This window comes from Helobdella robusta, assembly GCF_000326865.2.
Source record: "Helobdella robusta unplaced genomic scaffold HELROscaffold_4, whole genome shotgun sequence".
Classification (NCBI taxonomy): domain Eukaryota; kingdom Metazoa; phylum Annelida; class Clitellata; order Rhynchobdellida; family Glossiphoniidae; genus Helobdella; species Helobdella robusta.
The window spans coordinates 6,782,114-6,809,385 of record NW_008704902.1 but is presented as its reverse complement, the minus strand read 5'-3'; the positions used below and the strand labels follow the sequence as shown (position 1 = coordinate 6,809,385).

The 27,272-nt window shown below is 34.3% G+C and overlaps 3 protein-coding genes across 3 annotated transcripts; 2 read left to right on the top strand and 1 right to left on the bottom strand.

Moving 5' to 3' along the window:
* Positions 1-211: 211 nt before the first annotated feature.
* Positions 212-13,995, bottom strand: HELRODRAFT_189048 (hypothetical protein). The gene is made up of 25 exons (XM_009024893.1): positions 13,682-13,995; positions 12,168-12,230; positions 11,796-11,890; positions 11,263-11,480; positions 10,812-10,885; positions 10,664-10,727; positions 10,219-10,313; positions 9,334-9,498; positions 8,991-9,107; positions 8,448-8,585; positions 8,019-8,165; positions 7,486-7,602; positions 6,955-7,056; positions 6,631-6,695; positions 6,342-6,426; positions 5,755-5,882; positions 4,675-4,761; positions 4,351-4,507; positions 3,640-3,749; positions 3,123-3,233; positions 2,760-2,850; positions 2,503-2,580; positions 1,917-2,066; positions 1,635-1,757; positions 212-1,004 (listed from the first exon to the last, which is right to left on the bottom strand). Exons 1-25 carry the CDS (start codon positions 13,934-13,936, stop codon positions 879-881), a joined length of 2,961 nt encoding a protein of 986 aa, XP_009023141.1. The 5' UTR covers positions 13,937-13,995; the 3' UTR covers positions 212-878.
* Positions 13,996-15,516: 1,521 nt separating this feature from the next.
* HELRODRAFT_162791 (hypothetical protein) lies at positions 15,517-22,282 on the top strand (the record flags this gene model as incomplete). Its single annotated transcript, XM_009024892.1, has 6 exons — positions 15,517-15,601; positions 16,410-16,543; positions 18,324-18,399; positions 18,743-18,822; positions 21,819-21,944; positions 22,187-22,282. The coding sequence occupies 6 exons, from the start codon at positions 15,517-15,519 to the stop codon at positions 22,280-22,282; spliced, it is 597 nt and encodes a 198-aa protein (XP_009023140.1).
* Positions 22,283-24,413: 2,131 nt separating this feature from the next.
* Positions 24,414-26,805, top strand: HELRODRAFT_162790 (hypothetical protein; the record flags this gene model as incomplete). The annotated part of the gene is made up of 5 exons (XM_009024891.1): positions 24,414-24,535; positions 25,484-25,576; positions 25,739-25,913; positions 26,104-26,253; positions 26,728-26,805. 5 exons carry the CDS (start codon positions 24,414-24,416, stop codon positions 26,803-26,805), a joined length of 618 nt encoding a protein of 205 aa, XP_009023139.1.
* Positions 26,806-27,272: the final 467 nt, after the last annotated feature.

Sequence of the window (27,272 nt, the reverse complement as noted above, 5' to 3'; positions counted from 1 at the left end):
GCCACGCGAACCGCGCTCGCATACTAATATACACCTGAGCCTTCATCTTGGGGACTTTCTCCTGGTCGGGAGCCGCATCACTACAATGGGCCCTCTTAGGGCTTGTAAAACACGGACCTTGTCAACTGTCAGCAAGTCTTTTTCAACATTCGCTGTCTTGGATGAATTAATAGAGCCAAGCCAAATTTCAGTATATACTTTATTAAATGAAAAAAAAGCAATATAAATTAAACCTCTGTCAATATATACAAAACAATAATAATAATAATCAAAACCGCAATGTATTAAAATTAATCAGCAAACTATTATAGGCCGAACCAACAGACTAACCAAGAGACGTAGGTTTTGACTGCCATAACTATTGATACATAACAATTTTCTAAAACATGGAATTGGTTGTGCAATAATCTACACTTCTTGAAAACTAAACTACCACGCTGTGTTTATTGCTTCTACACTTCTTAGACAACACGCATTTAGCCTTTCCGTCACAATAAGATTTTCTTGTTTTCACCATAAACTTTACTAGAAGCATTAGCGTTGATATTCCATTTATTGACACATTCGCAAACTTTTGAGTGAACCCACGCACGGCACGCTGTTATGGAATGTAATTAGGCAAGCCGCAAAACACACCCCCGTCAAAGTTGAGTTCTATGGTCCTTTTACAAAAATTTCATGCGTCCCAAACCAGCTTTCCATAAGTAACTTTGTTTTTGTACCTAAGGAGATATTTTTCTACTTCTAAATCAATATTCGTCTCAAGTTATGTTGCAGACAATCTTTCAATATTTGTCGAAAACGAGCATAAACAAAAACGCAAAAAATACAAAATTTATTTCAAATAAAAAAAAAGATTTAAACAATATTTGACACGGTCATTTTTTAACGACGCTAGACCAGCTTGTATCCAAGGCATCCTCTTTTTTGTTTTTGTCTTTGTTTTTATCAACCTCCATCTTGCAGTTTAATTCTTTAACTGAAGGAACACTTAATCCATCAATCTGTGTGTTAACAAATTTCGTTACTTTTACATAATAGAAATAGGATTTAATTCATAAAATCCATTTGGCTGACCTTCACTTATAAAGTGTTTGAATGTTAAACATACATACACACGCTAATACATTTATAATAGACAAATGCACAGTGGCGGGTCTAGGCAACTTTGACCGGGGCCAACTTTGTGATGGTGGCCAAAATTCAAAATTAGGCTGGCGACCTTTTTTTACTTATCACATCAAATTTTGGTCTGTTTGTGATCATAAAGGTTTTATGTCATAAAACAATAAACAATGAGTTTTGCTGACTTTTAATAAAAGTACTGCTCACACACAAGATCCGCCACTGCAAATGCTTGCCTTACAAATGTTAGTAGATTTGAACATGGAAAAGTTATCGTGGAAATTGAGAGGCCATTGGCGAATAATTAATTTAATTCCTGATGTCGAAATACAGATGTTCACCGAGATTTGGTGAAATTTCGGTGCACATTGGGAGGACTGAATTTTTGTGTTTTGAAGTTGGTAAATTTTGCTGAATTCGTAGCAAGGCACGCAGAGTGAAGCTGGTATCCAAAAAAACTTGAGTGTTGCATAATGTCATAAGATTGTTCACATACAAAAAATTCTAACCTTTGGATAGACGAGTTTGAGGATAAGTTTCTGGTGTTGTATGTTAGATGCATCTATGCTCACCTGCACAATCACCTTGTCAAACATCCTCATCACATGGCTCCCAAATCTCTGACTGTTTTCCTATATATATATATATATATATATATATATATATATAAATAAAATAAACACAACATTTGTATACATACATCGTGTGTATACATACATCATGTATGAGTGAACATCAAAAACAACAATTTGGAAAAAAAGAAAATGTTTGAAAATAAAGAGATGAAAAACCTCTTCATTGTACTCCCCCAGTTTATTTTCTCCCTTGTCAAGGAAGATGGTGCCTTCCAGGCCGTACTTGGGGATGAGGACTTGCAGAGCATTCTTCCTCACAAATAAGACGTAACCTTCTTCGTCCAAAACACGATTCTTGAAGAAGATCTAATTCGAATGACATGATTATGAATGGATACCATTGATAATATTCAAAATCGAGCCTGTTGACAAAAATCAATTACGAAATTCTGCAAAATGATATCTATATTTGAAAAAGCTGCACAGGCACTCAAAAGTGGACATTCAAAATTATTTACAGGCGCGTTTTAATGCAACGCCAGTTGTAATTAAGCAGCATAAAACTTGTTTATTTATCTATTCAATTTATTTAGGCAGAGCCAGGAGACCAGAAGCTTAACATGAGCTCGTATGGCCACCCTAGATACGAGAAGAAAAAATGTACAAGAACAATTAAAAAACAAAATTAAACATCGAAATGAATGAATACAATAAATTAATTGTATTAATTCAATAATAATTAATTATAGTTAATTAATAAATTATTTAATTAATATTAAAGTAACAAGAGTGAATAACTAGCCTGAGTGTGGAGGGCAACGGACGCCCTGCCTGCATACTGGGCCATACGATGGCGGAAGTTCAAATTCTTGCATACATTCTGTGTGTGCAAAGGTTTTCATTGGTGTTTTACAAGAAAAAAATCAATCCGTTAAAACTTTCTATATGTATTAGAGCTTTCATCACATCTTGCAAAGCAACATACCACCTCAACTACATCATCATCAACAACAACAACACACACATACACACGCAGTTCATTGCAGTTCACATACGCACCTGAATTTTGATCTTGTCAAGAAGTTGAGGATAGGACGCGTCTGCTCCAATGCTGGCTGCCAACAATCTGTGCACCAAAATATCGGAATATCTGGAGGGACGTTCAAATTGGAAACGTTTTGAATGCAGCAACGTTAATATTGTGCTGTATTATATTTAAAGTTTAAAGATGAACGTTGAAGGATGAACAATAAATATGAACTATGAACGACGATGATGAACAATGAACGACGATGATGAACAATGAATATAAATGAGGAAAGGTGAAGATGAACATGAAGATGAACGTAAACGTGAAATTAACACGAAAATAACAAGAAAACAAGGAATGAAGATGAACAATGATGATGAACAGTTGATTACCTTCTGATTGGTGATGTAAAGTGAGTATAAATCGGTGAGGCGAGTCCATAATGGAAGAAGTCCGCCTGGGAGAGTGTGCCACTGCAGAAGTAGACAGCCTGCATCATGCACCTGGTCAGCATTGGAAATATATATTGGTCAGAAAACATCGAAACTACTCAGCGACATAACAGGAACCACGTCCACAGCAACAACAATAACAATAACTAGGTACAGAGATGCCTAATCATAATCATAACAACCATATAAAAATCATAAAAACAGCCATTGACGAACAACGACCAAATATAACAGCCTTCAACAATGATCAAGATCATCTTCAACCTATACCAGATAACAATCATAATTCTCATCATTACACAACACCGAACATCACTTCAATACATCAACAGCGTAACTGCAATAACAACAGCATAACATCATAAACAACATCAGCTACCACAACAACAACGACAGCAGTCTGACAACAACAACGACAGCAACAGCAGCAACAACAACATAAGCTCATAGAGACAACCTGGTAGCCAGGATCCTCAACATGGTGTTGAAATAGGGATTGTCAGATGTTGTTGCACTTTCAAGTGAGTCAGCAAGTTTCTTTCCTGAACTGGTGTCAACGTGGAAGCCCTGTACGGTGCCAGATTCAAATTGAAATGTCTCAGTTAATGCCAGTGTATAAAATAAACGCTGAAGAAATTATGTATAATTAATGTTTCTTTATTAAGCAAATCTGACAAACTCCCAACTGCTTACATATCATTCCTTGTAATTAAACTATAGTGCAACTATGACGGCCATTCATGTTGGAACAGGCAACCACTCAACGACAGCACCGCAAGATGCGGCCTTCTACCGTCTGAACCAACTCACCAGGAATTTGTGCAGCGCTTTCCAGAGTTTAAAAGTTATTGAAAATAGCAAGAAGGTGACTCAATCTCAAATTTCAAAAGTGCGTGTACGGAGTTATAATTGTGTAACGGGAGTAAAAAATTGTATTGTTCACGTGACCATAGTATATTTAATAATAATACAATGTGATGAAATAATTTTTAAGTGGACCAAGAGAGTCCCACGAAGAAGAAATTATATTCACCAGTGGCCATCGTGATTAACCATCAATTCATGTGGTGAGTTGAAAAATTAAAAAGTTAATAATTGTATTCATAAAAAAGTCTACAATTACCAAATTTAGAAATTGAAACAACAAACTAAATAAAGCGTGAATGACCTTCAACTTGGCCACTTGGACGAGGGGCTCGAAGTTGTTGACGGGGGGTGGCGGGTGCCTCCTCAAGACGGAGCAGTCTGGAAAGTCTTCAAAGATCTTCTTAGCAGTGTATATGTTGGCCAGCAACATGAACTCCTCGACCATTGAGTTGGTCTCCCTGACGTGTGGTAGACCGATGTTGCCGATGCACTTATCACTTACGAACATGCATTCATCTCACGCCCACAACACACACACACACACGCGCACACATACACACACGCGCGCGCACACACACACCTCACGATCATCATTATCCCCACCACAACTATAATCACCACCTACCTCAACTCCTTGGCCTGCACATCAATAGGATCGTGCGTCTCACTGTCCATGTGGAATCGAATCTCAGGAGAGGCCAACGTCAAGGCTCTATGATGATGATGAAGACGATGGTGATGATGATGATAAAGACGATGATGATGATGAAGACGATGATGATGATAATGATGGTGATAATGATGGTGATAATGCTAGCAATCGATGATATTTCATGACCCGCCAGATGGAAAGTGGTTATACGTGAACCAAAACACAGTTGGAAATAATAGAAATATACAAAGAGAGAGGGATGAAGAGAGACATATTAAAAGAATTTGAACGGAAACACAGCAGAAAATGGTAGAAAATCAACTGGTAACAGAAAGTAAGAAACGAAATCATATGAATACAATTTAGAAAGCAAAAAGGATTGAGATACAAAACTAAAACTATTTGGACATAATTGTAAAATTGCATGACAGACTCATTGAAATTGCACTAACGAGGAAGAAAAACTGGAAGGTTGGAAAAAATGAAAAAAGAATGGATGACATCACAGAGTGGACTGGTGAAGGAACACTGAATTCAGTAAAACTGGCCAATACGGAAGAATTTCGAAAAAGGGCGAAAGAGCTGGACGCTATCCACCTCAACAAGAACTTGAGAAATTAAAAAGAATTTATGATTGATTGATTGATCGATGGTAATGATGTTTCAACAGTATGTGGCCAACGTAACTTGTGATTTGCAACTGATCAATAATAACCGCTCCAACCTCATAACTTACTTCAAAAGCAGAATTTTTAATATAATGTGCAATACGATGAGAAGTTTAAAATAGTTTAAAACTGCTGAAAATAACTCTTAGTGGTTGACATCAGAATTTAAAGTACTGCCACATCCGAAAGTAGAAGAATTTAATTAAAGGCAGCCATGTGCGTATTAATATAATGTGAATAATGAAGAATGGTATGGTCAGGTGGGAAAGGAATTGAGATGGTCATTGATCGCTAGAACTGGACATGAATAGAAGCTTGTCAAACGCAAGAATAAAGACCTGTTGAAAACAATGTAAACACCCATCAAAAACGCAAACTGACTGACCCGTTTTCAACTCTTTTCTGCTTCAAAATTTTCGCAAGTCTGTTCAACCTCCTCAGCCCTTCAGTGACGTCATCAGTTTGCGTCGGGTCATCTATCTTCATCTGTGCCTCGGCATACGTCAGAGCCGCCTGGATGAAATGATTGCGGTGATGGTGGTTGTTGAAGTAGCAACATTAACGGCTAGGTTAGTAACAGTAGTGATGGTGGTTGTTGAAGTGGCGGCATTAGCAGCTGTGTTAGCAACAGCTATAACAGTACTAATAGAAGATGCAGTAGCTAGCAGTAGCAGTAGTAATTCACCAGCAGCATTGTTGTAGGTAGGTGGCAGCAGTTGTATGCCACATCATTATGCTTCAATAAGATGAAACTTTTTTAGATCATCATCAAAAGTAATCAAAAGTTATTTTTTCATTTATCCACTCACGTGAATGAGAAAAACGGTTAACGAAAAATCTTAAACCCGAGTCTGACAGTGATGAAGATGAAGCCGTCCAACGTTCATAATGACGAAGATGACCGTGGCTACTTTAATAATTACGATAATGAAGACGACGATGGTTGAGGTGATGATTATGGATATTACAAACCTGAGATTTAATGATGGACTTTGTATATTTGCAACTAACCACTCTTGCCTCACTGGTCATCTCCCATAAAACGCTGAATGCAAACCTAATGGAATAGTGTGGGAGTGATGAGGTGGGAGTGATGAGGTGGGAGTGACGAGGCGGGAGTGATGAGGTGGGAGTGATGAGGTGGGAGTGATGAGATTGGAGTGATGAGGTGGGAGTGCTGAGGTGGGAGTGATGAGGTGGAGTGCTGAGGTGGGAGTGATGAGGTGGGAGTGATGAGATGGGAATGATGAATTCACTTAACCTTTCCTCCCCACCCCTCAGTGAACACAGATTTGAACTTAGGAGTTCAGGCACCATGTCAATCCTCTGCACGGTTGCACAATTTAAATATAAGTATTCCACATTATATTATTTTTTCTAATTATGAAAGTATTAATAACAACTTGTAATAACTAATAGCAGTTTATTTCAAATAAAAAATCAGTTATAGTAGTTTCTGAAGTAAATTTCAAATTGATAAACATAACGAAATAAAAACGCAATACAATTTTTTGACACATGCGACACCGGACTCTAGCACTACAACTGACATCCTCCTCTCCTCAATAACCGCCACGCAACCAACCTTATCAATGAGATAAACAGTCGTTCCTCTGCTGGCTGCCTCCGAGTCCAGAGCCGTCCCAGGCCGAATGAAGTGCGAAACATCAGCTATGTGCACGCCGACCTGTGAGTGTGTATGTGCTTGAGTGTATGTGTGTGTGTGTGTGAGAGAGAGAGAGTGTGTGTGTGGCGTATAATAACAACATTTTCTTTGTAAAACATTGGAATGGTTTTAGTCTTCAGTCTGAGCCCATTATATATAAATTATGTTATGTTATTACATTTTCTTCAGTGCAGTGCAAAGTAATTATACTCTGCTGTAATGTCAAATCATTTTATTTCCATAATAGTGGTGAATGGAGAAAAATAATAATGAATGATTACCAAAATGTGATTTAAAAATTTACTAAAAAATTGTTTTCAACATTCTCACAGCTCTCAATCTAACTCAATCTAAAAAAACTTTAAATAACATCAGATGAAAAAATTTTAATAAAATTGTTAGACAATCAAGAATTATTACAACAAGAAAGACAAGAAGACTAAAACAGACTTCATAGTTTCCACTGGCGAGTTGTTTGCAGTGCAAGGCGTCGTCAATGTCCGTACATCCGGGCGGGTCGACGCTGCACACACACGTCTCTCGCAGATCCAAGCGAGTCGATAAATCCTGACGAGGTGGAAAAATCAAAGTTGTATCAATCTAACTTGTACTCTCCAGTTGCATTAAACATTAAGCGATTCATGTGATTTCGCGTGGACATATTTAAACTAATGCACAAAATTGCTTCTCACAATTGAATGCTTAAAAAGTTGGACCATCGTTAAAAAGGTTAGAAGCTATTTAAAATAAAGTTTATTAGAAACAAAAAATCTACCAAAATTCTATTAGAAAGATAATAATTAGTAAGTTAAATTTTGATTCGGCCAGCAGCGGCTCTATTCACCTACCCATTAACTAACCGAAATTAAAAACAAATGAAGCATTCTTTCATCCATCTATTTACTCATTTATTCCATCATTTATCAATCTTCCCTCTCATTTATCCGAGCATCGAAACATTCCACCTATCCACCAACCAGTACCTTAGCAGTGATGATCCAGGGCAGAGCAGGCAGACAGGCAAGTACGGATTCGGAGAATGTGGAGTGTGGGATGTCGTGCTCCAACAGGAGAACTTCATTCTCCGTCTTCTTATCACCGATCTCTCCCAACCTCTTCACAAAGTGGCCCTGATCAAATTCGTTGTAAATAATAAAAGGTAATAAAAGTCTGTTTAAAGTCTGCCTCACATGCATCAGCTCTCTTCATCTTTCTTTCAGTAGCAAACATTGTACATGGGCATTTTAACCACCACAATTTCGCCAACCTCTGCATTCATAGACATCAAACCCCATCCACACATCCAACTTTACACTATTCAACTGCATACCAAAAATCCATCCAACCATCAACCAACCAGCCAGGCAGCCAATTCAATAACAAACTAACCAACCAACCCACCACCAACAGACCTGAGGGTACCTAGAATGTCTGGGCCACCCATCAATGACCACAACTATTCTCTGGTTCTCAAATTGTTCCGCCTGTCTTGTTTCTATTCGAATTTTTGGTATTCTTCTTTCGGCAGGAACAAATAAGTGCCTCGTCATCTGTGAAACAATTTCATTCCAAAAATAAACTATAATAGCTTAGAATAAAAGAACATTAACATTAAAAAATGAGAGTGATTGCAGCAGGAAATCCTACAAGCAAGAACTTCACTGAAACAAACAAAAACAAGCAAAGGACTGAATCTCACCCAAGGCTAGCTAACCAAAGAGCACATTAGAGATAGCAAATGCTGCAGTAGTTACAGGAAGATAAAAAACAGAACCTGTAACTCCATCCAAATTGGAATGGTCTATAAAGTCAACTGTAAGGTCAACTTACCGATTTTCTCAAAATAATTTGATAACTCCAAATTAAATAGTCTCAGATGATGAGGTAATCTTACATTATTTCTCATGAACATAATAACAAAACTACGACACCAAACTCAACTCTGAACTACTCACCCCTCTGATGAGTGACTTTTGCAGAATGCCACAGTACTGCCTCCAATTCCTCTTCAGAATTCCAACAACTTGACCAGTGGGTACTTTGTGTTTGTCCATAGTTCTCGCCAGCTTCTTCTATAAATGTATCATTTTTATCACTATATATGTATCACTATAAATGTATCATCGTTATCATTACAATCATCATTTTAATCACTACAATCATTATTGTAATCCTTGCAATCATTACCGTAATCATTACAATCATCATCGTTATCATTACAATCATCAAAATCAGCCTCACAATCAGCATCACCGTCATTATTAACACGACAGTCATCGTCACACTCAGTAAGAGAACCTGTAGATCATCATCATCATCATCATCCTCCTCATCCGGTTTCTCCCCCTCGTCATCAACGATCAGTGAACTCGGGTGGGACCACTGGGATTGTGGCAGCATGCGGACAACCACGACATCTTCGTGCACCGCCCGGTTCAAATTCAAGCGGCCCTGAATGAACACCTGACAGGTGGACAATGATGAAGTTGAGTTAATTAGAAATGATAATTTGGCTGCTAATCAAACGCTCATCCAATGAAATAAACTCTTTAATAATTTCTCCACTCATCATATCAATTTTTGTATTTGTGTCAGTGAATGAGAAACAATGTTATAATTTTTTTTTCACTACCTTTAATATATATTTTATAATTACATTATATCATCACCATTATATCATCACGCTTTACATTAGCACTCATACTTATTTTATAACTTCATTTCATCCACATACTGTCACCAATATTTTTTTCATATTATTTTATACCAACTGAATGCAACTCATACTTTTTATATTCATAGTTTTATTTTCATCATTTCAGCTGACCTTTTATGTTGCTACTTTCTTTGCGTTTGACAGAGTTTGATTAGTAATAAGAATAAAAAAAAATTTAATCATGAAGTGTCATTCTTTTTTGATAAAAGTAAAAACTTGTTGGCTGATTTAATTGTTATGATCCAACAACTCACTTACTTTCCTCTCTGTCCTTTACTGACATTTTACAGGATTTTTTTTAGTTTACATTCATCATTTTAAGTAAAATTGTAAAAAATTTTCTATGAAACAAATCTTTGCATTAACGTTTCTACCTCAGCATAAATTAAACTTGAATAAATAAGTAGAGAAAGATGAACGCAAGACGGATGGAAGAAATGATGAAGCAAAAAAAACAGCTGACTGACTTGTTGCTCGGAGTCATGGATGTTCACAGTTGCTTCCAAGTAGTTCTCCCTGCTTGCCTGAAACGTTCCCTGCAGCAACTGACCGCTCTTCAAACCTTCAAATTAAATAAACGTCAGCTCTTATTACTTTCTACAGCATTGATAGATCTGCCATTGAAAATTGAACTTTGGCTTGACCAGCAAAAAGCTATCCAACCAAAAAATTGAAGACTTAAAATGCTTTAAGGAATATGATTAAAAATGATCAAGCCAAATTAAAAAAGTTTTTTATTCTCTAAAAATTGAAACTTTGACAGATGCAAATAATGGTACAGCAAACGAAGTAGTTACAAAAATTGGTATAAATTATTAAATGAAATAAACGAATAGATAGATAAGTTAATGAAAAAATAATTAAATAACTAAATAATTGAACAAATAAAATAAATCACAAGCAATAAATAACCTTTTTGTATGGCAGAGAGAGGAAGATGCTCTGGGAACAAGTCCTTCTCCTTCCCATCAACTTCCTATCGAGATGCAACAGGTTGTATGGTGTATTTCAACTATGTGGAAATGTTGGAACATAAATGTTGATATAAACTGAAACCAACCATGTCTTCTTGAATGGCAGCCAACCTGTCCTTCAGATCAGTGCAGCCCATCATGTTGCTTATGTATTCGTGTACTGATAATCATATTTTTATAAATCAATAGCTTGAAAAATTCAAGCTACAATTTTTTAAAAAATCAATCGATATCACAAATTTCTAAATATTACGTTAATTAACATCAGTGACCAGAGGATTTATTCTTGAAATACTTCTCATCAGCAACAACGTGGCAATCCCAAGTTTGTTTCAAAAAAAAAAAACTATTTCAATGAAACTCATTTTAAACAGTAGTTTCTGACAATATCCCAACGTGAACAGCAAAAAGATTGATGCATATTTAAAATGCTGTCAACATATGAACAGTACAAGGTAAAACATAAAACAAGTTGAACCACTAGCAACAATGAGCTTATTCAATTAGAGAACTTTACATAGAACAGAATAGCAATACCTGTGTATGAAATGATGCCTTCACTCCTTGCTTTCTTCATATTTTCAACATCATTTGTTAGCAGGATGACGACAACATCCTCATTGCAATCATCATCCTCTAGACTTTGTTGTTGCTGCTGCTTCAAATGTTGCTGGTACCACAATGCTGCCTGCCGAATGGCTCGATCGTTTCTATCATTTGCCGATTCCTTCGGCTCGCGCTCCACATATGTGTCTCTGAAAATTTTATTTCATGTTATCAACAAGTCTCGTTCACAAAGCATAAATTGTGGTGACTGACACAATTCTAACAGCTTTTCAACAACAGACAGAAATTTTATTTTGCCATTTTTTTAAATATGTACCTACAAGCTTTCCGAACCAAAAATGGCATTCAAAATGATTTTCAATTCTTATAGTTTCTTTGAAAACCATAAAACGTGATTTTATCTGTTCACCTTTGCAGTCATAGCAAAGTTGTGGATAGGATTTTAACTTGGAAAAGAATAAAAATTTGAAATGAAAGTTGAAGAAACAGAAAGCTGAACCAACTTATGAAATTCATTGACGAACGTGAAGAACTTTTTTTTAGGTTCAGCAATGCATTCCGTGAGTCTCTTGTAGGCCGGAGAGCTTCTGTGACGAACCTGATTGGATAGATTAAAACTATCATAATCAATAGAAATTTACTTCAATATGTTTGAATAAGTGTTACATTCAGTAATTTTAAAAAATTTTAGACAAATTATAAATATGATAAAAATGAAAGTAATAAATGAAACAGGTGAAAGACTTATTTGAAGGAAACATAACATGACCACTACTGTGACAAACAAAACAAAAACCTAAATACTGTAGTGAGTGATAAAAAAAAGACCAAACTATGAAACGAATCATAAAATGTGCAAATAGAAAATCCCTCACCTCTTGCAGAACAGTTTGCAGCACGACAACGTTGACAATCAGAGAGTGCTCCATCACATCCATCTGGTGATTATTTTACATTTTATTTATAGTCGTCATCGCATCTAGTATAAGATTTGAGTTTTTCCAATGGTGAGATTAATCGTGCTCCAGATTAATCATGTTCCATGGGTTAACCTCCATTTTGTCTATTAATTCCGTAATTTAATCACATTTTTTATTCAATGCTAGATTTTAGCAATTTCTCAAATCTATTTAATTTATTTATTTATAGAAAAAAGCACAAGCGGACCCTTTGCAGAAAAAAGAAAAGTATATTAAATAATAATACAATGAAATTAGGAGAGTAAGATAATTAACAAAACAATTGAGCACACAATGTTTAATATGCGAATGATCAAGAAACACAATCAACAGAACACATGTAAAGATGCATACATCCACACACACAAACACATGAATAAACGCATTGAATACAAATCTAAACAAACGAAAAACACAATGAATGATAGAAATTAAATCGGCAAACACAATAAGAATTATTATCACCATAAAAATTGCCTAACATAGTTCAACACTTCGAACTTCTACAACAGACAATGGCTGGCTACTCTAATCATCAACTATTCTATTTGAGAAGAAAAACTTGTATTTTTAAATGCAGACTTGTTAATAGTTTTACTTTGTCAAGTTTTTACTTAGTTTTACACTATATTAAAAAATCCTCTCCCAATTTAAAATATAGAGCCCATCTTAAGTGTCACTAGCGTTGTTAAACCCCATGCCTTTGAACATTTGAGATGTGATGCTTATCACCTAGACCCAGATATAATCATCATCACTGAATCTTGGTTGAAGCCACACCATCCTGATGAATTAACCACAATCAACAGTTATGTATCCTACAGGAAAGACAGACAATCCCCCGTTGTATTATGAAACAATATATATTTTGAAATTAGTAGACAAACGGTTTCATATGAAATTCTATTTAGGATTTGCACTGAAGATGTTTTGCCAGTGACGCCCGTATGGAAGACTTCCAGTAATTTATAATGTACGTAGCTGACTAACCACATAAAACACATTTCATGTCATTTACCATATCAATCAATCCTCATTTTTAGTCTCAAACCGTTATGAGTCGAACCTGTCATTTTTATAACACATACAGCTGCTAAAAATATTTTGAAGAATGTTGCGGCATTTACAACAGCAATTTTTCATCATTATGCAATGATACTTACAAGTGACAAAGTACAATAAATGTGCTATGATACATGATATTTAAACCAACATAAAATATTTTAAAATGCTAAACTTACTAAACGCTGAAGCCTAAAAATAAAATGAACCTTGTAAAAGGTAACGCTCATATTCACTTGATTTTTTTCTAGCCAAAGAACATTTTTATTGGTACAGTGGCAATAATGACCACGAAATGAGATTTTTGAATTATCCTCTTATTAATTTATTACATAATTTATTTTATGGTAAATGAAAAAAAAGACAACCTGATGTAGGAAAACATTCGTGTCAGGAATCAAAAGAGCTGCAGATTTGTGTAAGCCATTGATTCCTTCGGAAGACGATGATAATAAGACAGGCGTTCGGTGGAAGTTGTGATCATTATTATTGGCAACCAGAATGTTACACGGACTGCAAAACTCCACCCCACATGGTATGTCTTCGCGCAAATAATGTTCACGCACTATTTTTAAAATATTGTTTCTTTTCGACTTTTTAATGAATATTTTTTGTCTTAACATTTTAATAAAAAAATTTATTAAATAAAAGGATTAACTATTTATGAATAGCACACACGATCGGCAAACAATTACTTTTATTATCGTTATTTGTTTAGAGCAAAGAAATTAAAACTTGTATTTTTATTAAAAACTTGAAAACAAGTTAATTATAAATTTTTTTATTAAATTTTTAATAAATGCATATAATTTTTATATTTAAACATGTTTTTAATATAAAAAAAATGTTTTTACTAAATTAGTTTTAATTGTTTTGGTGTAAACATGTTGCCATAACAACATATCAAAAGTGAATTTTGTTTGATTCAATCATGTTTTTCTTGGTGATCGTCTCCTATCTTTATCTAATAACAGATTTTTTTAATTTGTTCAGTTGTCAGAACGCAACCCAGCCTACAATCAATAGTTTAAATTCAAATGAAACTTTTCTTAAGTAAGTTTCTAGATTTCAACTATACTTCTTAATTAATTAAGTCCTGGGTTGTTATTTTGTTAGATTAGAGGTATGAGGTATTGTATTAGGTATTGTTTTAGTTTAGAGTAGTTAGTTAGACTAGCATTAGCCTTTAATTTTATTAGTTTGTATGTATCGCTGATGCTTTTTCTTTACCATTGGCAATATTCCAATACTTTTTATATTATTTGTGCAAGGATCACTGCAAAAACATTTGATAGCAAGTGATAGTTAATACTAAATAATGAAGTTTTATCTTTTCAATATAAATATATGAGTTTTCAAAATGAAATATGATTTTACTATTGCCCTACTATAAAGTTGGAAAAAAATTCTTGACCATTACTTCTTTGCTGAAGATAGTCTTATTCCAATTTCATTATAACATGATGTGCTTTATTAAACAATTGAAACTGAATTGATTCAAATAAAATTGTGATTAAATTAATTGCAGAAACTACAGACTGTTGGTTTGCACAGGTGCAATATTTAAATGGAATTTGAAGTTGCCTTTGGATGGTTATGTGGGAGATGATGGAAAATTTTGTGTCAGACTTTTGACTGGTTTGTATGTTTATTTATATCACCCAGTGTCTAATATGCTGCAAATCATCCATTCCCACGTTTCATAAATGGACAGAAATGTTTTAATTTCATTTTTTGTCACTGTGCCCCTTCCATTTTCCAAATAATTGTTAAAAAATTTTATTTCACAATCTCTTCTTTAAACCACAAAAACTTTTTTAGATTGGATGACTTTAAATTATTTTATTATTTCAACTGACCTGCAAAGATTATAAAGAATGATTTTTGCAGAACAGAGTTTTAAAGTTTTCTGATTTCATTTACTTCTATTATATTCTTTATTTTTAAAATTGTTGTTAAAGTTGTATTTTAAATGCAGATGTGAATGAGAGCTCCGTGAAAAGTGTTGAGGATGTGATTGACCTGGTTAATCAAACTTCATCAAAAAACGAATTGGACGACGTTATAACTATCAACAAGCAATATAGAGTATTCATATTTATTGACATTATTGTTCAAATCTACGAACTTGAGTATAGAAATTTCTTTTAAAAGATAAGTTGCTTCATTTTTTTCTACTGTTATTGTACAGAGTGGTGATCCAATGTTCCTGCTGAATAGAGATGCGAACCTTCCTGACTTGTTCACCCTGCCTCATCTGACGTCAACATGTCTCCCTTCTTCTGCAGGTCTCTTCTTTGGTCATCATAAACAAAAACATTCAAGCAACTTTTATTTTTCATGAAACTTGGTTTCGGCTCATTTATTTCAATTTTAAACATCGTGCACAAGCATTGCACCGATAGTATAAACAAATTCGTTAAATTCAATCAAACACGCGAACGAGATGTGTTGGTTGGGTCGTAAACGTCTTATCACATGTTGATTCAATAGATTTCATTAAATCTACACAATTATCGTGGATTTTTTGATGATAACATATTTATTATCTAGAATTTCATGACAAATTTTTAATTTGTTAGTCTGACGCGTTTTAACTCTTTTGAGGGGCCGGAGTCGAAGTCGGTTTTTTATTCAACTCCATCTCCGGAAGGTGATATTAATTTAAAGAATTTTTACTTTTTTCTAAAAAAATGTGTAAGATCCTGTTTTTTAGAAAATAAATATGTGTAGCAATATGCAATCATCTTTAATACTGAAAATAATTGCTGGTAAAACAATTACATTTACTGGTTTTAAGTATTTTTACTTTGTAGTGCTAATAAGGTAAGGTTATGACGGAGTCGTGGGTAGGAGTCGAAAATTTTTACCCAAAATCGGAATTTTTTGATGGGTCGGAGTCAGATATTTTTTATACGATTTCGACACTGGTTTTTACGTTTTAGTTTAAAGAGTGCACAAAGCAAACGAAACAAACAGTTATCAAGCAATTTAAAAATCGCAAACAAACAAGCATTATAAATAAGCATAATAAATCTGTCACAGCGATGGATGGTTGGTTAATATTATTATCGACGTACCATCGTGCACCTCCAGTTTACCTGCACGACGTCAACAACACCTGCCTCCACCCAAGTGACCTCCTCAACCAACAGAACTTTCGAGCGTGCATTTTTCATGGAAATTCGATGATGGTGCCCTCCTATTACGATAATCTAATTTTTATCGAGGTTGTTTTTATTCACTGTTCTGTACTCGTTTTGCTTTTCTCTATTAATTTTATCTTTTTGTATTTAATCACGAATTAAGTATATTTGTTTTAACTTTTTAATAATTACACGATGTAATTGTTTATTCTGATTAATTTTTTATTCAATCTCCTGTAACGTGCTTAAGTTCTGAAAATTTTCGTTCGAATAGCATATGTACATTAGGGGGTTGATTTTTCAACTTTTTTTTTAAAAATCAATGGGGTATATTTTAAAAGCTGACATTTCTATAGCTAATTATAAAAATGTACAACTTAAGACATTGTACATTGCCAGTTTGTTACAACATACCGTAAACACAAATTTATTGAAAATTTTTAACCAAATAAAATTTTGAACAGGGTAACATACAATGGAGCAGGAACGGTTAGCGTTTTCATTCAACAGACAATACAACACACCTACACACATTCACACACCTACACACGCCTACACACATCCACACACCTTCACACGTCTACACACATCCACACACCTATACATATTCACACGTATACAAACCTCCACAAACCTTAATATTCTTATACACATTCCCACTCACCATCGAATTCCCACACATCCATATATTATTTAATTTATTTATTTATTTGTTTTTACGCATTCACATAAACCCACACATTTCCACACACCTCATACACTACACATTCTGATACACCCACACATTCGTAAATACCCACACACACACACATACACACACACACACACACACACACACACACACACACACACACACATTCCAAAACAACCGCATATTCAAACACACCTCCACTTTTCAAAGAGTTTTCATTATTCAATTATTCGTCCAAATCATGACTGACCGACACACCCAATGGTAAAGCTTTGTTTGATCCAGTGACATGAAAATTTTTATTTTGAAAATGGTAAAAAATGCTGATGATGTTTGTGTTTATAAACAAACAAATAAAGTTGAATAGTAATGTAGGCAGTGTTTATATAAGCACTTTGCTTATAAAATGCAATTGCAGGATAGGATTGCAGAAATTCGCGTTTATTCATTGTTCAAATGTGTGACGGTGCATGTCACATCATATTTTATTAAATGTTCACTGACTGACTATTGATTTGTTTCAAACATTTTGCTTTTCGATGTAAAAATATTTTAAATAATTAATTGTTATTAAAATTATTTTTAGCTACAACAATTTTTATGGTCACACTTAGTTTAAAATGCTTCATAAACGTTTACAACTGCTACAAGTTTTATAAGGAATGAAGTTTAAAAATGAAATAACTTTTTATTTCAGATACATGAAATTCATCTCAGCTATGTATGAATTGATGTTTGAACTTGTTTAAAATATTGTCACGTTGTTTTTCAGCCAGTGCTACCAGTCTAGGTGCCCATACAAAATTTAAAGCACGATGCAATTCTACCAAAATTCGACCAAACAGCAAAAATTTAAATGCAGGTTGGTCATCTGTTTCCATTTCATTGTTATGAAAACGTTACATCCTATCTTAACAACGTTATACCCAGCTTTGTGTTGTTGTTGCTCAAATCATTTAAATGCAAGTTCCAATGAAAAGGATTAGAAGAGCAAACGCAGATTTAGCATAAGAGTGTTTAACACGATTTAAGAAAAAGTGAGAACTAGAAGACGATTGTAAACCGGAGAGTTAAGGTTCAATTAATATATATCTGATAAGTAATTAGGAATTAATTTAGATTGAGACTTGTACATTAATGGGCAAATTTTAGAAATTATCCTATATTTTAAAGGTAGCCAGAGCAAGAGAACAAGATTTGGAGATATATGAGGAAAGATTGGGGCACAAGCAACCAGACGAACAGCAGAGTTGGAAGCTTCACTTAAAGGGAAGAGTGTAGAATCAGGAAGACCATAGTAGAGCGAGTTACAATAATCAAACCTAGATAAAACGAATAAAGAAACAAGTACCAAAAGAGTAAGATCGTGAAAAACTGACAGAAGTTTTTATTTAATGTAGATGAAAGTAAGAACTTTTAGCAACACAATTGATCTGAGGAGAATGAGCCAGATTCAAGGAGGCAGTTTGCTTGTTATTGATTGAGTCCACTTGCTCAACACAATTTTCATTTTGTTTTTTACATTTTATTCATTGTTTTTCTATAATTTAAAACCTATTGTTATTCTTTTTTTAATCACAATTTTTAATTAGGAGGAACTTCGCTGAATGCATCAACATGCAATGTATCCCCTGTATATGTTAACGGTACTTGTGTCAACGTTGTCAAGAAAGTTAGTACATCAATTATTATTATTATTATTATTAGATGATTTATATAGCACTTATTAAAAGGTTTTCATAGGCGCTTTCCAAGTATTTCGAACCTAATGCTGAAAAATGAATGTCTTCAACTGCCTTTTGAAATGATAAAAATTGCCGTTAAAAATATTTCCTGATGTTTTTAATTCCTGAGCCATCTGTTTTTAATGACTCCAGCAAGCTGTTCCATACCATCGTTCCAGAGACTGCAAAATCTCTTTTTCCCGTCTGCAAACGAAAAACAGGCACAATCATCAAATTGTCATCGTCAGATCTCAAAATGGCTCCAATACGTAACGTTGATTTTTTTTCTGAAACTTGCATGTCAAATATTCTGGTATAAACCTATTTAAGGCCTTGTACACTACCATACTGATTTTATAAATTATCCTTTTGTCGACATTAAGTCCATATAGGTTTCTCAAAATTAGAGTGACATAGTCAAATTTAGCAACGCCTGCAACAATTTTAGCAGCTCTGTTCTGCACCGATTGAAGCATCGCAACCGATCTGTCAGGTAAACCATAAAACAGGCAAAAGGGAGATAAAATGGTTGCATTCACACATGAATTTGTCCTAAAGAAGAGAAAGAATAATAACAATAAATTTAAAATAAATATGGAACTAAAAGAGTTGATCAAACAAAAACATTTGATCTGAAGATCTATATACAGATATGGTGAGGATAAATTAGAAATGTATCGGGCAATCAGAGAAAAAATAAAAAAATCTACAAGGGAGTTGAAACGACAATGTCAAGATAGAATTGCTAAAGAATATAAAAATAACCCAACGTTGTTTTGGAATCATGTGAAAAAAGTAACCAGACATGATGAATTCGTTATCCGTTTTCAGAAGTGGGGATGGGGATGATAATTACTGATGTTAAAGAAAAGGTTGAAAGATTTGCTAAATTTTTCTCTTCAGTCTATGACGATGATGCACTTTTTGATCAGGATGACTGTACAAGATTTAAAAATTGTGTTATGGGAGACTTGTTGATAAATCAAGATATGGTATCAGCAAAACTTGGTAAATTGATTACTAGTAAATCTGCTGGACCAGATGAAATACATCCCAAAGTTTTATTGGAAATGCGAGGTTCAATTGATAATTATCTATGCAGGTTATTTCAACGATTAGACGAAGGTGTGGTATTTGATGATTGGAGGCTAAGCCATGTTGTGCCGTTACATGAAAAGGGAAGAAAGGATTTAACCAAAAATTATCGCCCGGTGGCACTCACATCAATTTGTTGCAAGATCATGGAAGCTTTGATAAAGGACCACATCATGAAATTTTTTTTGAATAACGATCTCTTTTCAGAAGATCAGTTTGGATTTATTCCTGGTCGTTCCGCAGTTTTGCAACTTTTGAAATTTGTGGACAATGTAACTGAAGGAGTGGATCATGGTCATGAGGACAATGTAATCTATATGGATTTGGAGAAAGCGTTTGACAAAGTTTTTTATAGTCGTTTACTATTTCAGTTAAAAAAATATAGAGTGAATATAAAAATAGTAAAATGGATCGAAAACTTTCTCAGCAACAGAACTTTTAGGGTAAGATTGGATGATGTTTTATCGGAGCCAAGAACAGTTCGAAGTGGGGTCCCTCAAGGTGGTGTATTGAGCTCTTTGATATTTCTCATCTACATAAACGACAGTTCATCTGTTTGCGACAACATTATGCGTTTTGCAGATAATTCAAAAATCTATCGAGTAATAAAGAGTGAAGAGAATATAAATAGTTTTCGGCGTGACATTGGAAAATTAAATGATTGGTTTAATAAATGAAGATTAAAACTAAATTCAGATAAATATCAATTGTTGAAATATGCTCCAATAAATCGCGTCTTCCATATACTATTTTGGATAGTAGTGGATCACAAGTTCATCTGCCTATAGTGGAGGAGGTATCAGATCTCGGAGTCATAGTGGATGACAAATTAAATTTCATTAGCCATGTTTTGAAGATAGTTCACAAGGCGAACTCCATGTTAGGTATAATTTCCAGAAATTTCAAGTATCTTTCAGATGAGGCATTTGTAACTTTGTACAAGTCGTTGATGAGATCGAACTTGGAATATGGTGTCTAGGCATAGAATCCATACCGAGTCGGCTTAATTGATGAATTAGAAAAGGTACAGAGAAGAGCAACTCAAGTAATAAAATCTTGCAGAAACCTTTCATATGAAGACCGGCTGAGGAAACTGGAGCTGCCATCTCTAGTTTACAGACGTAGGAGAATTGACCTCATTTTATTATTCAGAATAATTCATGGTCTGATCCCTGCTGCTGTAGTCCCTACGTTTGTTCTCACACGAAGACCGCACAAGAAGACACAACTTTAAACTAACTACAAGTGCTAGCCATAAAGACTGCCTTAAATTTTTTTGCAAATAGAGTGGTTGGTGAAAGGAACAAGCTGCATTCGATCATTGCAAATGCCACCTCTCTGTCTGGATTCAAATCAGCAGTTGATGTATTTTATGGTGATTCCAAGTTTATTTATCGACCTAATTATTAATGAATTTTGTTGTTTTTATATTGGTCCATTTGTATTGACATAATTTTTATTTGTCTTGTTAATTAATGGGCACCTAATATATATATATATATATATATATATATATATATATATATATATATATATATATATATATATATACATATATAGTATAAATAATTTTGATTTATAGATTGATCGACACATCATTTTGCTTGTTATGGTTTTGGTTTTTGAGGTCATATTTTTGGCGATTTAATTTTAACTGAGTCCGATTAAATCGTTTTGTTAATTTCAAGTAGAAACACTTTTGATTTAACTTTAGGTATTTTTGTATTGGATTTTTGATTTTTCTGTTTTGTTTGGCAATGGGCTATAGTCCGTGCTATTTTACCTAATAATGATAATAATAAATAAAATAAATAAATTCTCAGTTTGGTACATTTCTACTACTTTGCAGGTTGTCTATTTGGTGCGATACAACTCGTACGGTATTGAATTGGTGCACATCAACGTAACTCTGGATGATATCGACAACCAAACAACCTTTCCCTTTTCTCAAAATCACGTGCTTCTCTTCAGAAAGGTTTTCTTTAATAATTGTATATTTCTTCAAATATATATATATATATATATATGTGTGTGTGTGTGTGTGTGTGTGTGTGTGTGTGCGTGCGTGTGTGTGTGTGTGTGTGTGTATTAGGGATGCACCAAAGTTCGGCCCCAGCTCCGGCCAAAATCCGGCCGAATCCGGCCCCGGCCGGATTTAAGCGTCTATCAACAACGATGTAATAATCATGATGATGATTGTGGTAACTATATTAACAGGAAAATGAAAGTCTGACGTCTCTTGTCAGGAGCGGCAATCCTGGTTACGATGACGACTCCCTAGTCATTCTGTCAGCTGGATCTAACGACATGTAATCCTGTTATGTCGTTTTCGTTATTATTACTGTTATTATTATTATTATTATTATTATTGCTACTGCTACTACTACTACTATTACTACTACTACTACTACTACTGCTACTTCTACTATTACTACTACTATTATTATCATTGTTACTATTATTATTACTGATGGAGAATTTATAAAGCTCTTTTTTAGTTTTAAAAGGGCAAATTAGAGTGAAAGTAGAATTGTGTGGCAAATGATTTTGGTCATAATGCTAGTCCTAATAAGCATTTTATATTATATGCTTCACTAAAATGATATTAGTTACATTAATACATTACACGAGATGTTAACAACACGTTACTATGCTATGTTGTATCTTACTGTTAATTATGTTACATGTTGCATACTACCTATGGGCGTCTCTACCTACCTCCATGAATGTTGGAGGTGAAAAATTCACTTTCGGTTCAGTTTCATTTTAGAATTATTTAAACATGCAATAAAAAGCGTGAACACAACTCATTGACGTTACTAACGATGTTTTTTGATGACAACCAAAACTTCTCTCATTAGGTTATTAAATGTAAAGAAAAACGAACATAATTTTAAACAGAAAAAATAATATATATATATATATATATATATATATATATAACATTTGTCAAAATTTTAGAATAATAATTGATTGCACAACAGCTAAGACTTCCAAGAAAGACTTGATAATACAATTTGCAGTATTATTTCATCATAATAAATGTCTGAAGCAGATCTTTCGCTACTGCCATCATCACCAACGCATCATTTGCCTTGGTAGGTCGTAGGCGGTTTGTTATAATTCGGAGCTTACTCAAAAATATTTCTCCTAGTAGTTTAAACTGGAGGCAACGCGCCTCCCCCTTCTATAGACGCTTTTGTTACATATGTTACGTACGCCCCATGTTATTTTCTTTGTTTTGTTAACAACGATTTGCGTACGTGTTATTAATTATGATAATTACGATGTTAAACGTTTGATGCGTTGTTTTCTTTTACTTTAACGACCTGCTTTTATGTCACTGTTGTGTTGTTGTTGTTGTGGTTGTTGCTGTTGTTACTGTTGTTGTCTAATTTGTTAATACATTTGCATGTTTTGATATAAATTCGGTCTAATCACTTTAATTCATTATCCATAATTGATAACGATTCTTATAATGTTGATCACTGTCTTGTAATCATTCAGCTGTGGCGATGCTGTGATACCGCAACTCTTATCATCATCACCACCACCACTGCCATCCTCATCATCATCCTCTCCGTATGATGATGAAGTGAGTGAATGTTCCACGGACTCCCAAAGGTTGCCCATAAAATTCAGAGTGGGCATGCACAGTGGCTGCATATTTTCATACAAGTTCGTTATTATTTTCTTAAATTTATTTAATTAACAACGTAAACAATGTTAATTCTTTTTATGTACGTTTGTAGTTTGAGTAATGTCTCATGTCCAATTGTTGTCTCACGCCAAGTGGTTGAACATTTCTGTACATCAGGTTTAAGGCCGCTTGAAACGACGACTTGTTATTGAACACTTTATTAATTCTGTACACAGCTTATATCACCAACTTCATATTTTACTTACCCCAACAACATGACAAGCAACATACACAATTCTAGTTAAGATGCTGACTTTATAATTTGCATGAATGAACGTACAATCTTTCCTCAACTGACTCATCACAATCTATTTATATTTGCCAACATCCATTCATGCTCATAATCTATAGAAAGAAATTTCGAAACCTTTAAAATTTACGAGCCATTCGAAAACTCCTAACTATGAAATCACACTGAATATTAATAGAATACGTCGTGCAATAAACATCAGTCATTTTAATTGATATTACTTACTATACATTATTATAATGATAAATGTGTTACAAATTTTCATTTATATTTTCACAGGTTTGTGTAGAGTTTCTCTTTTTCCACAGGCAACACCAACACACGCACACACACGACACAAATATACACACAAACACGGCACAAACACCGCGCAGACGATAAAAACACGGCACAAACATATAAACACACGACACTAACACACACGAAACAAACACAAAAACGCACATTTGCGACACGAATACAACACACACATATGATACTAATATGATACACACATGATACGAATAGATGCACACACATCCGACGTAATATACAAGCATGGTATCCTGCTTAAATTTTTCACTCTGAATTTGGTGTTGGTGGACTTGTATGTTCTGGTTGGACTCGTATCAGCAGGGTAGGTCTCAATTTGTCAAGCTTTGCGACCACGCCTTGCCGGTTGCTGCAGTCGATTTCGGTGTGGTCTGATTCTGTTCACAGTCTACGTTTCCCCTATCAATAATCTTATCAAGCAGCATGGCGTATTTTTTTGTTAATATGTCGTAAAATCCCTTTCCAAACATCGAACCTTTGCACTAAACCCTCATAAATCTGGAGACCTGTTTATTTGTACCCAAGCAGCTCAATCAAAAATTTTCAAGCATCACCAATTTTAATTAATATTGCTGGCTTATCAGCCTTGTTGGGATAAATTTTGACAAACACCTCATTATTCACAGGCACGTCACCAGCGTTCTGAGAGCATGCAATTACTACTTACCTGTCATTTCGCGCATCAGGCATCTTATAACGACCGAGATTGCCTCGACACTGTTCTTTGTTTAATCTTATCTCGACTTGACTCTTGCAACTCGCTCCTTCATAACGCTTTCAAGTCTTTGACTAAAAAATTGCAGTCGATTCAAGATAGGTCTACCCTACTGGTTCTTGGCAGGAAGAAGATTAATTTTTTGCGCCTTCAGACTGTTAAATTTCTTGTTACGTAGATCGTTTAATTAATTGATATAATATTGAAAGACATTAAAAGAAGAGAAATAAACCAAGCAACGTTCTCGACTTGTTTATTATCCACCGGATCAACAGAAAAGGAAAAAGTGAAGTTACATACAAAGCAAAGAACATTTGGTCCAAAGAAAAATAAATGTATATTATAAATCATAATGTTTTAATATAAAACTTAAAACTTAACACAAACTCATCGGAGCTCCTCAGAACATTGCACTGATTTCCAGTACAGCAGCAAATTTCTAACATAATCACTATCACTACGTTCAAGGTCTTAAGGTCACGGTCCCCCATTTATCTTTTCAATGTAATATCACGCCATAAACATGATAAAACTTAGGTCCTTCATCTTCCTTCTTTTCAAACATTCAAATAGCAAAGTCACATTTTGCGGGTCGCTGTTTCCGTCATGCAGCTCCGCGTTTGTGGAACGGTCTGCCAGCGGAGCTTAGAAGTAGCACGTCACTGTCGGCTTTTAAGAGAATGCTGAAAAAACATTTGATCGCGGATGCGGGCTCCGGGCGCCTCTGAAGCATCGTGCAAATTTCCGTATTAATATTATTATTATTACACAACAAAAACACGACACGTACAGTTTGACAGAAGGCAGTCCTGAATTGTGTGAAGCAATGCGTGTGAACATCACCGACTTGTTGATTGGCTCCTCTCCAGCAAGGTACGTCAGTTCCGTCGGCAACGCTACAAAATCATTTTGCAATGCTTCCCACTGGGTCCCAGTCATTTACGATGATCTTCCTCCGAAACAAAATGTACGCAAAACATGGAGCAAGTTTTTTTGGGGGACCATCTACGGAGATTTAATATTTAAAATTTATTCCGTTTATTTTTTGTAGAAATTTAAAAAAATGCTTCTGTATGAGCGTGGTGTTTCACGTGTCATTAAAATCAACAGTGCACGATAAATGATAAATTCACTCAATGAAATATATTTGTTGATAGAAAACAGGATCGGTGTGCGAGAACATGATATCAGGACTTCAAGTCTCGATCATCTATGCTAATGTTGGAACCACCTGGCACCATTTCAACTACATTGTCGGAATGAGTGTCAAATATGTTCTGGCAAATATCTCTGCTAATAATGTCAAGGTCTGTGACGTCAGTTTTGTTTCAATGGTAATTTATTTTATAAAAACTAATTTTACAAAAATTGTTGAATGTGGTGATGGTTTAATTTTCAATTTCTCATAAGCTAGACAAATCGCTCGTCATATTTTTCAGGCTTCGTCGAGTTAACTCAAATTTCAGTTTCACGTGCGTACTGGCTTTGTCCGACCGACTGCCATTTGTGCAAAAATCAGGCTACAAGCTCCTTGCTTAGCGTTACGTACAGGTGCCTATACACATCGTGCGACTTCCGTATGGACGCTTTTTAACACAAACATTCATTAGAAATTGAGGAAGGATTATTCGCTAGCGGCTCAGTGTTTGTCAACGTTGAACAAATTATTTACTTTATTGAATCCAATTCAAACTTATCGATACATTCCTATTTTATTAGATGATAAAACAATTAATGAGTTAAAAATAAAAATGTATGTCTTTTAAATTTTAATCCTGCAGTGTCTCGGATCTTACTGCAGACGACAGGATCACACCACCTTTCCTCTAACGTCCACTGTGAATTTTTTCAAGTTGTAAATAAATATTTTGCTAATAAATTATCGTCTGCTTTGTTTTATTAGTTTTTTGATTCGAAGCATGTTAGAAATATGCTACCATTTTAAAAAAGTTTCGGCGAAACAAAATGTCCAGTTTCTAAATTTGTATATAACAATTACTTAAATTAAGAACAATGTAATTTAACGTGCAATTTAATTTTAAAAAAATAAAATTTAATAATTCAATTTAATATTCAATTTAATTTAATCAGACACTTAGATTAATAAACAATAATCATATACCTTTGTTTAATGTTTAATCTTTTCATCTATTATGCAAATTAATAAAAATATGGTAGTTTTCCCTTTTCAATAATAAAATTTTGTATGCAGTTCAACGATGAATGTGTAGGGATCAAACATTCATTTATTAACTATATCACATATAAATTATTATTAAAGATTATTGCAATTTCAATGTTACTTAATCTATGTTAATTTTTATGT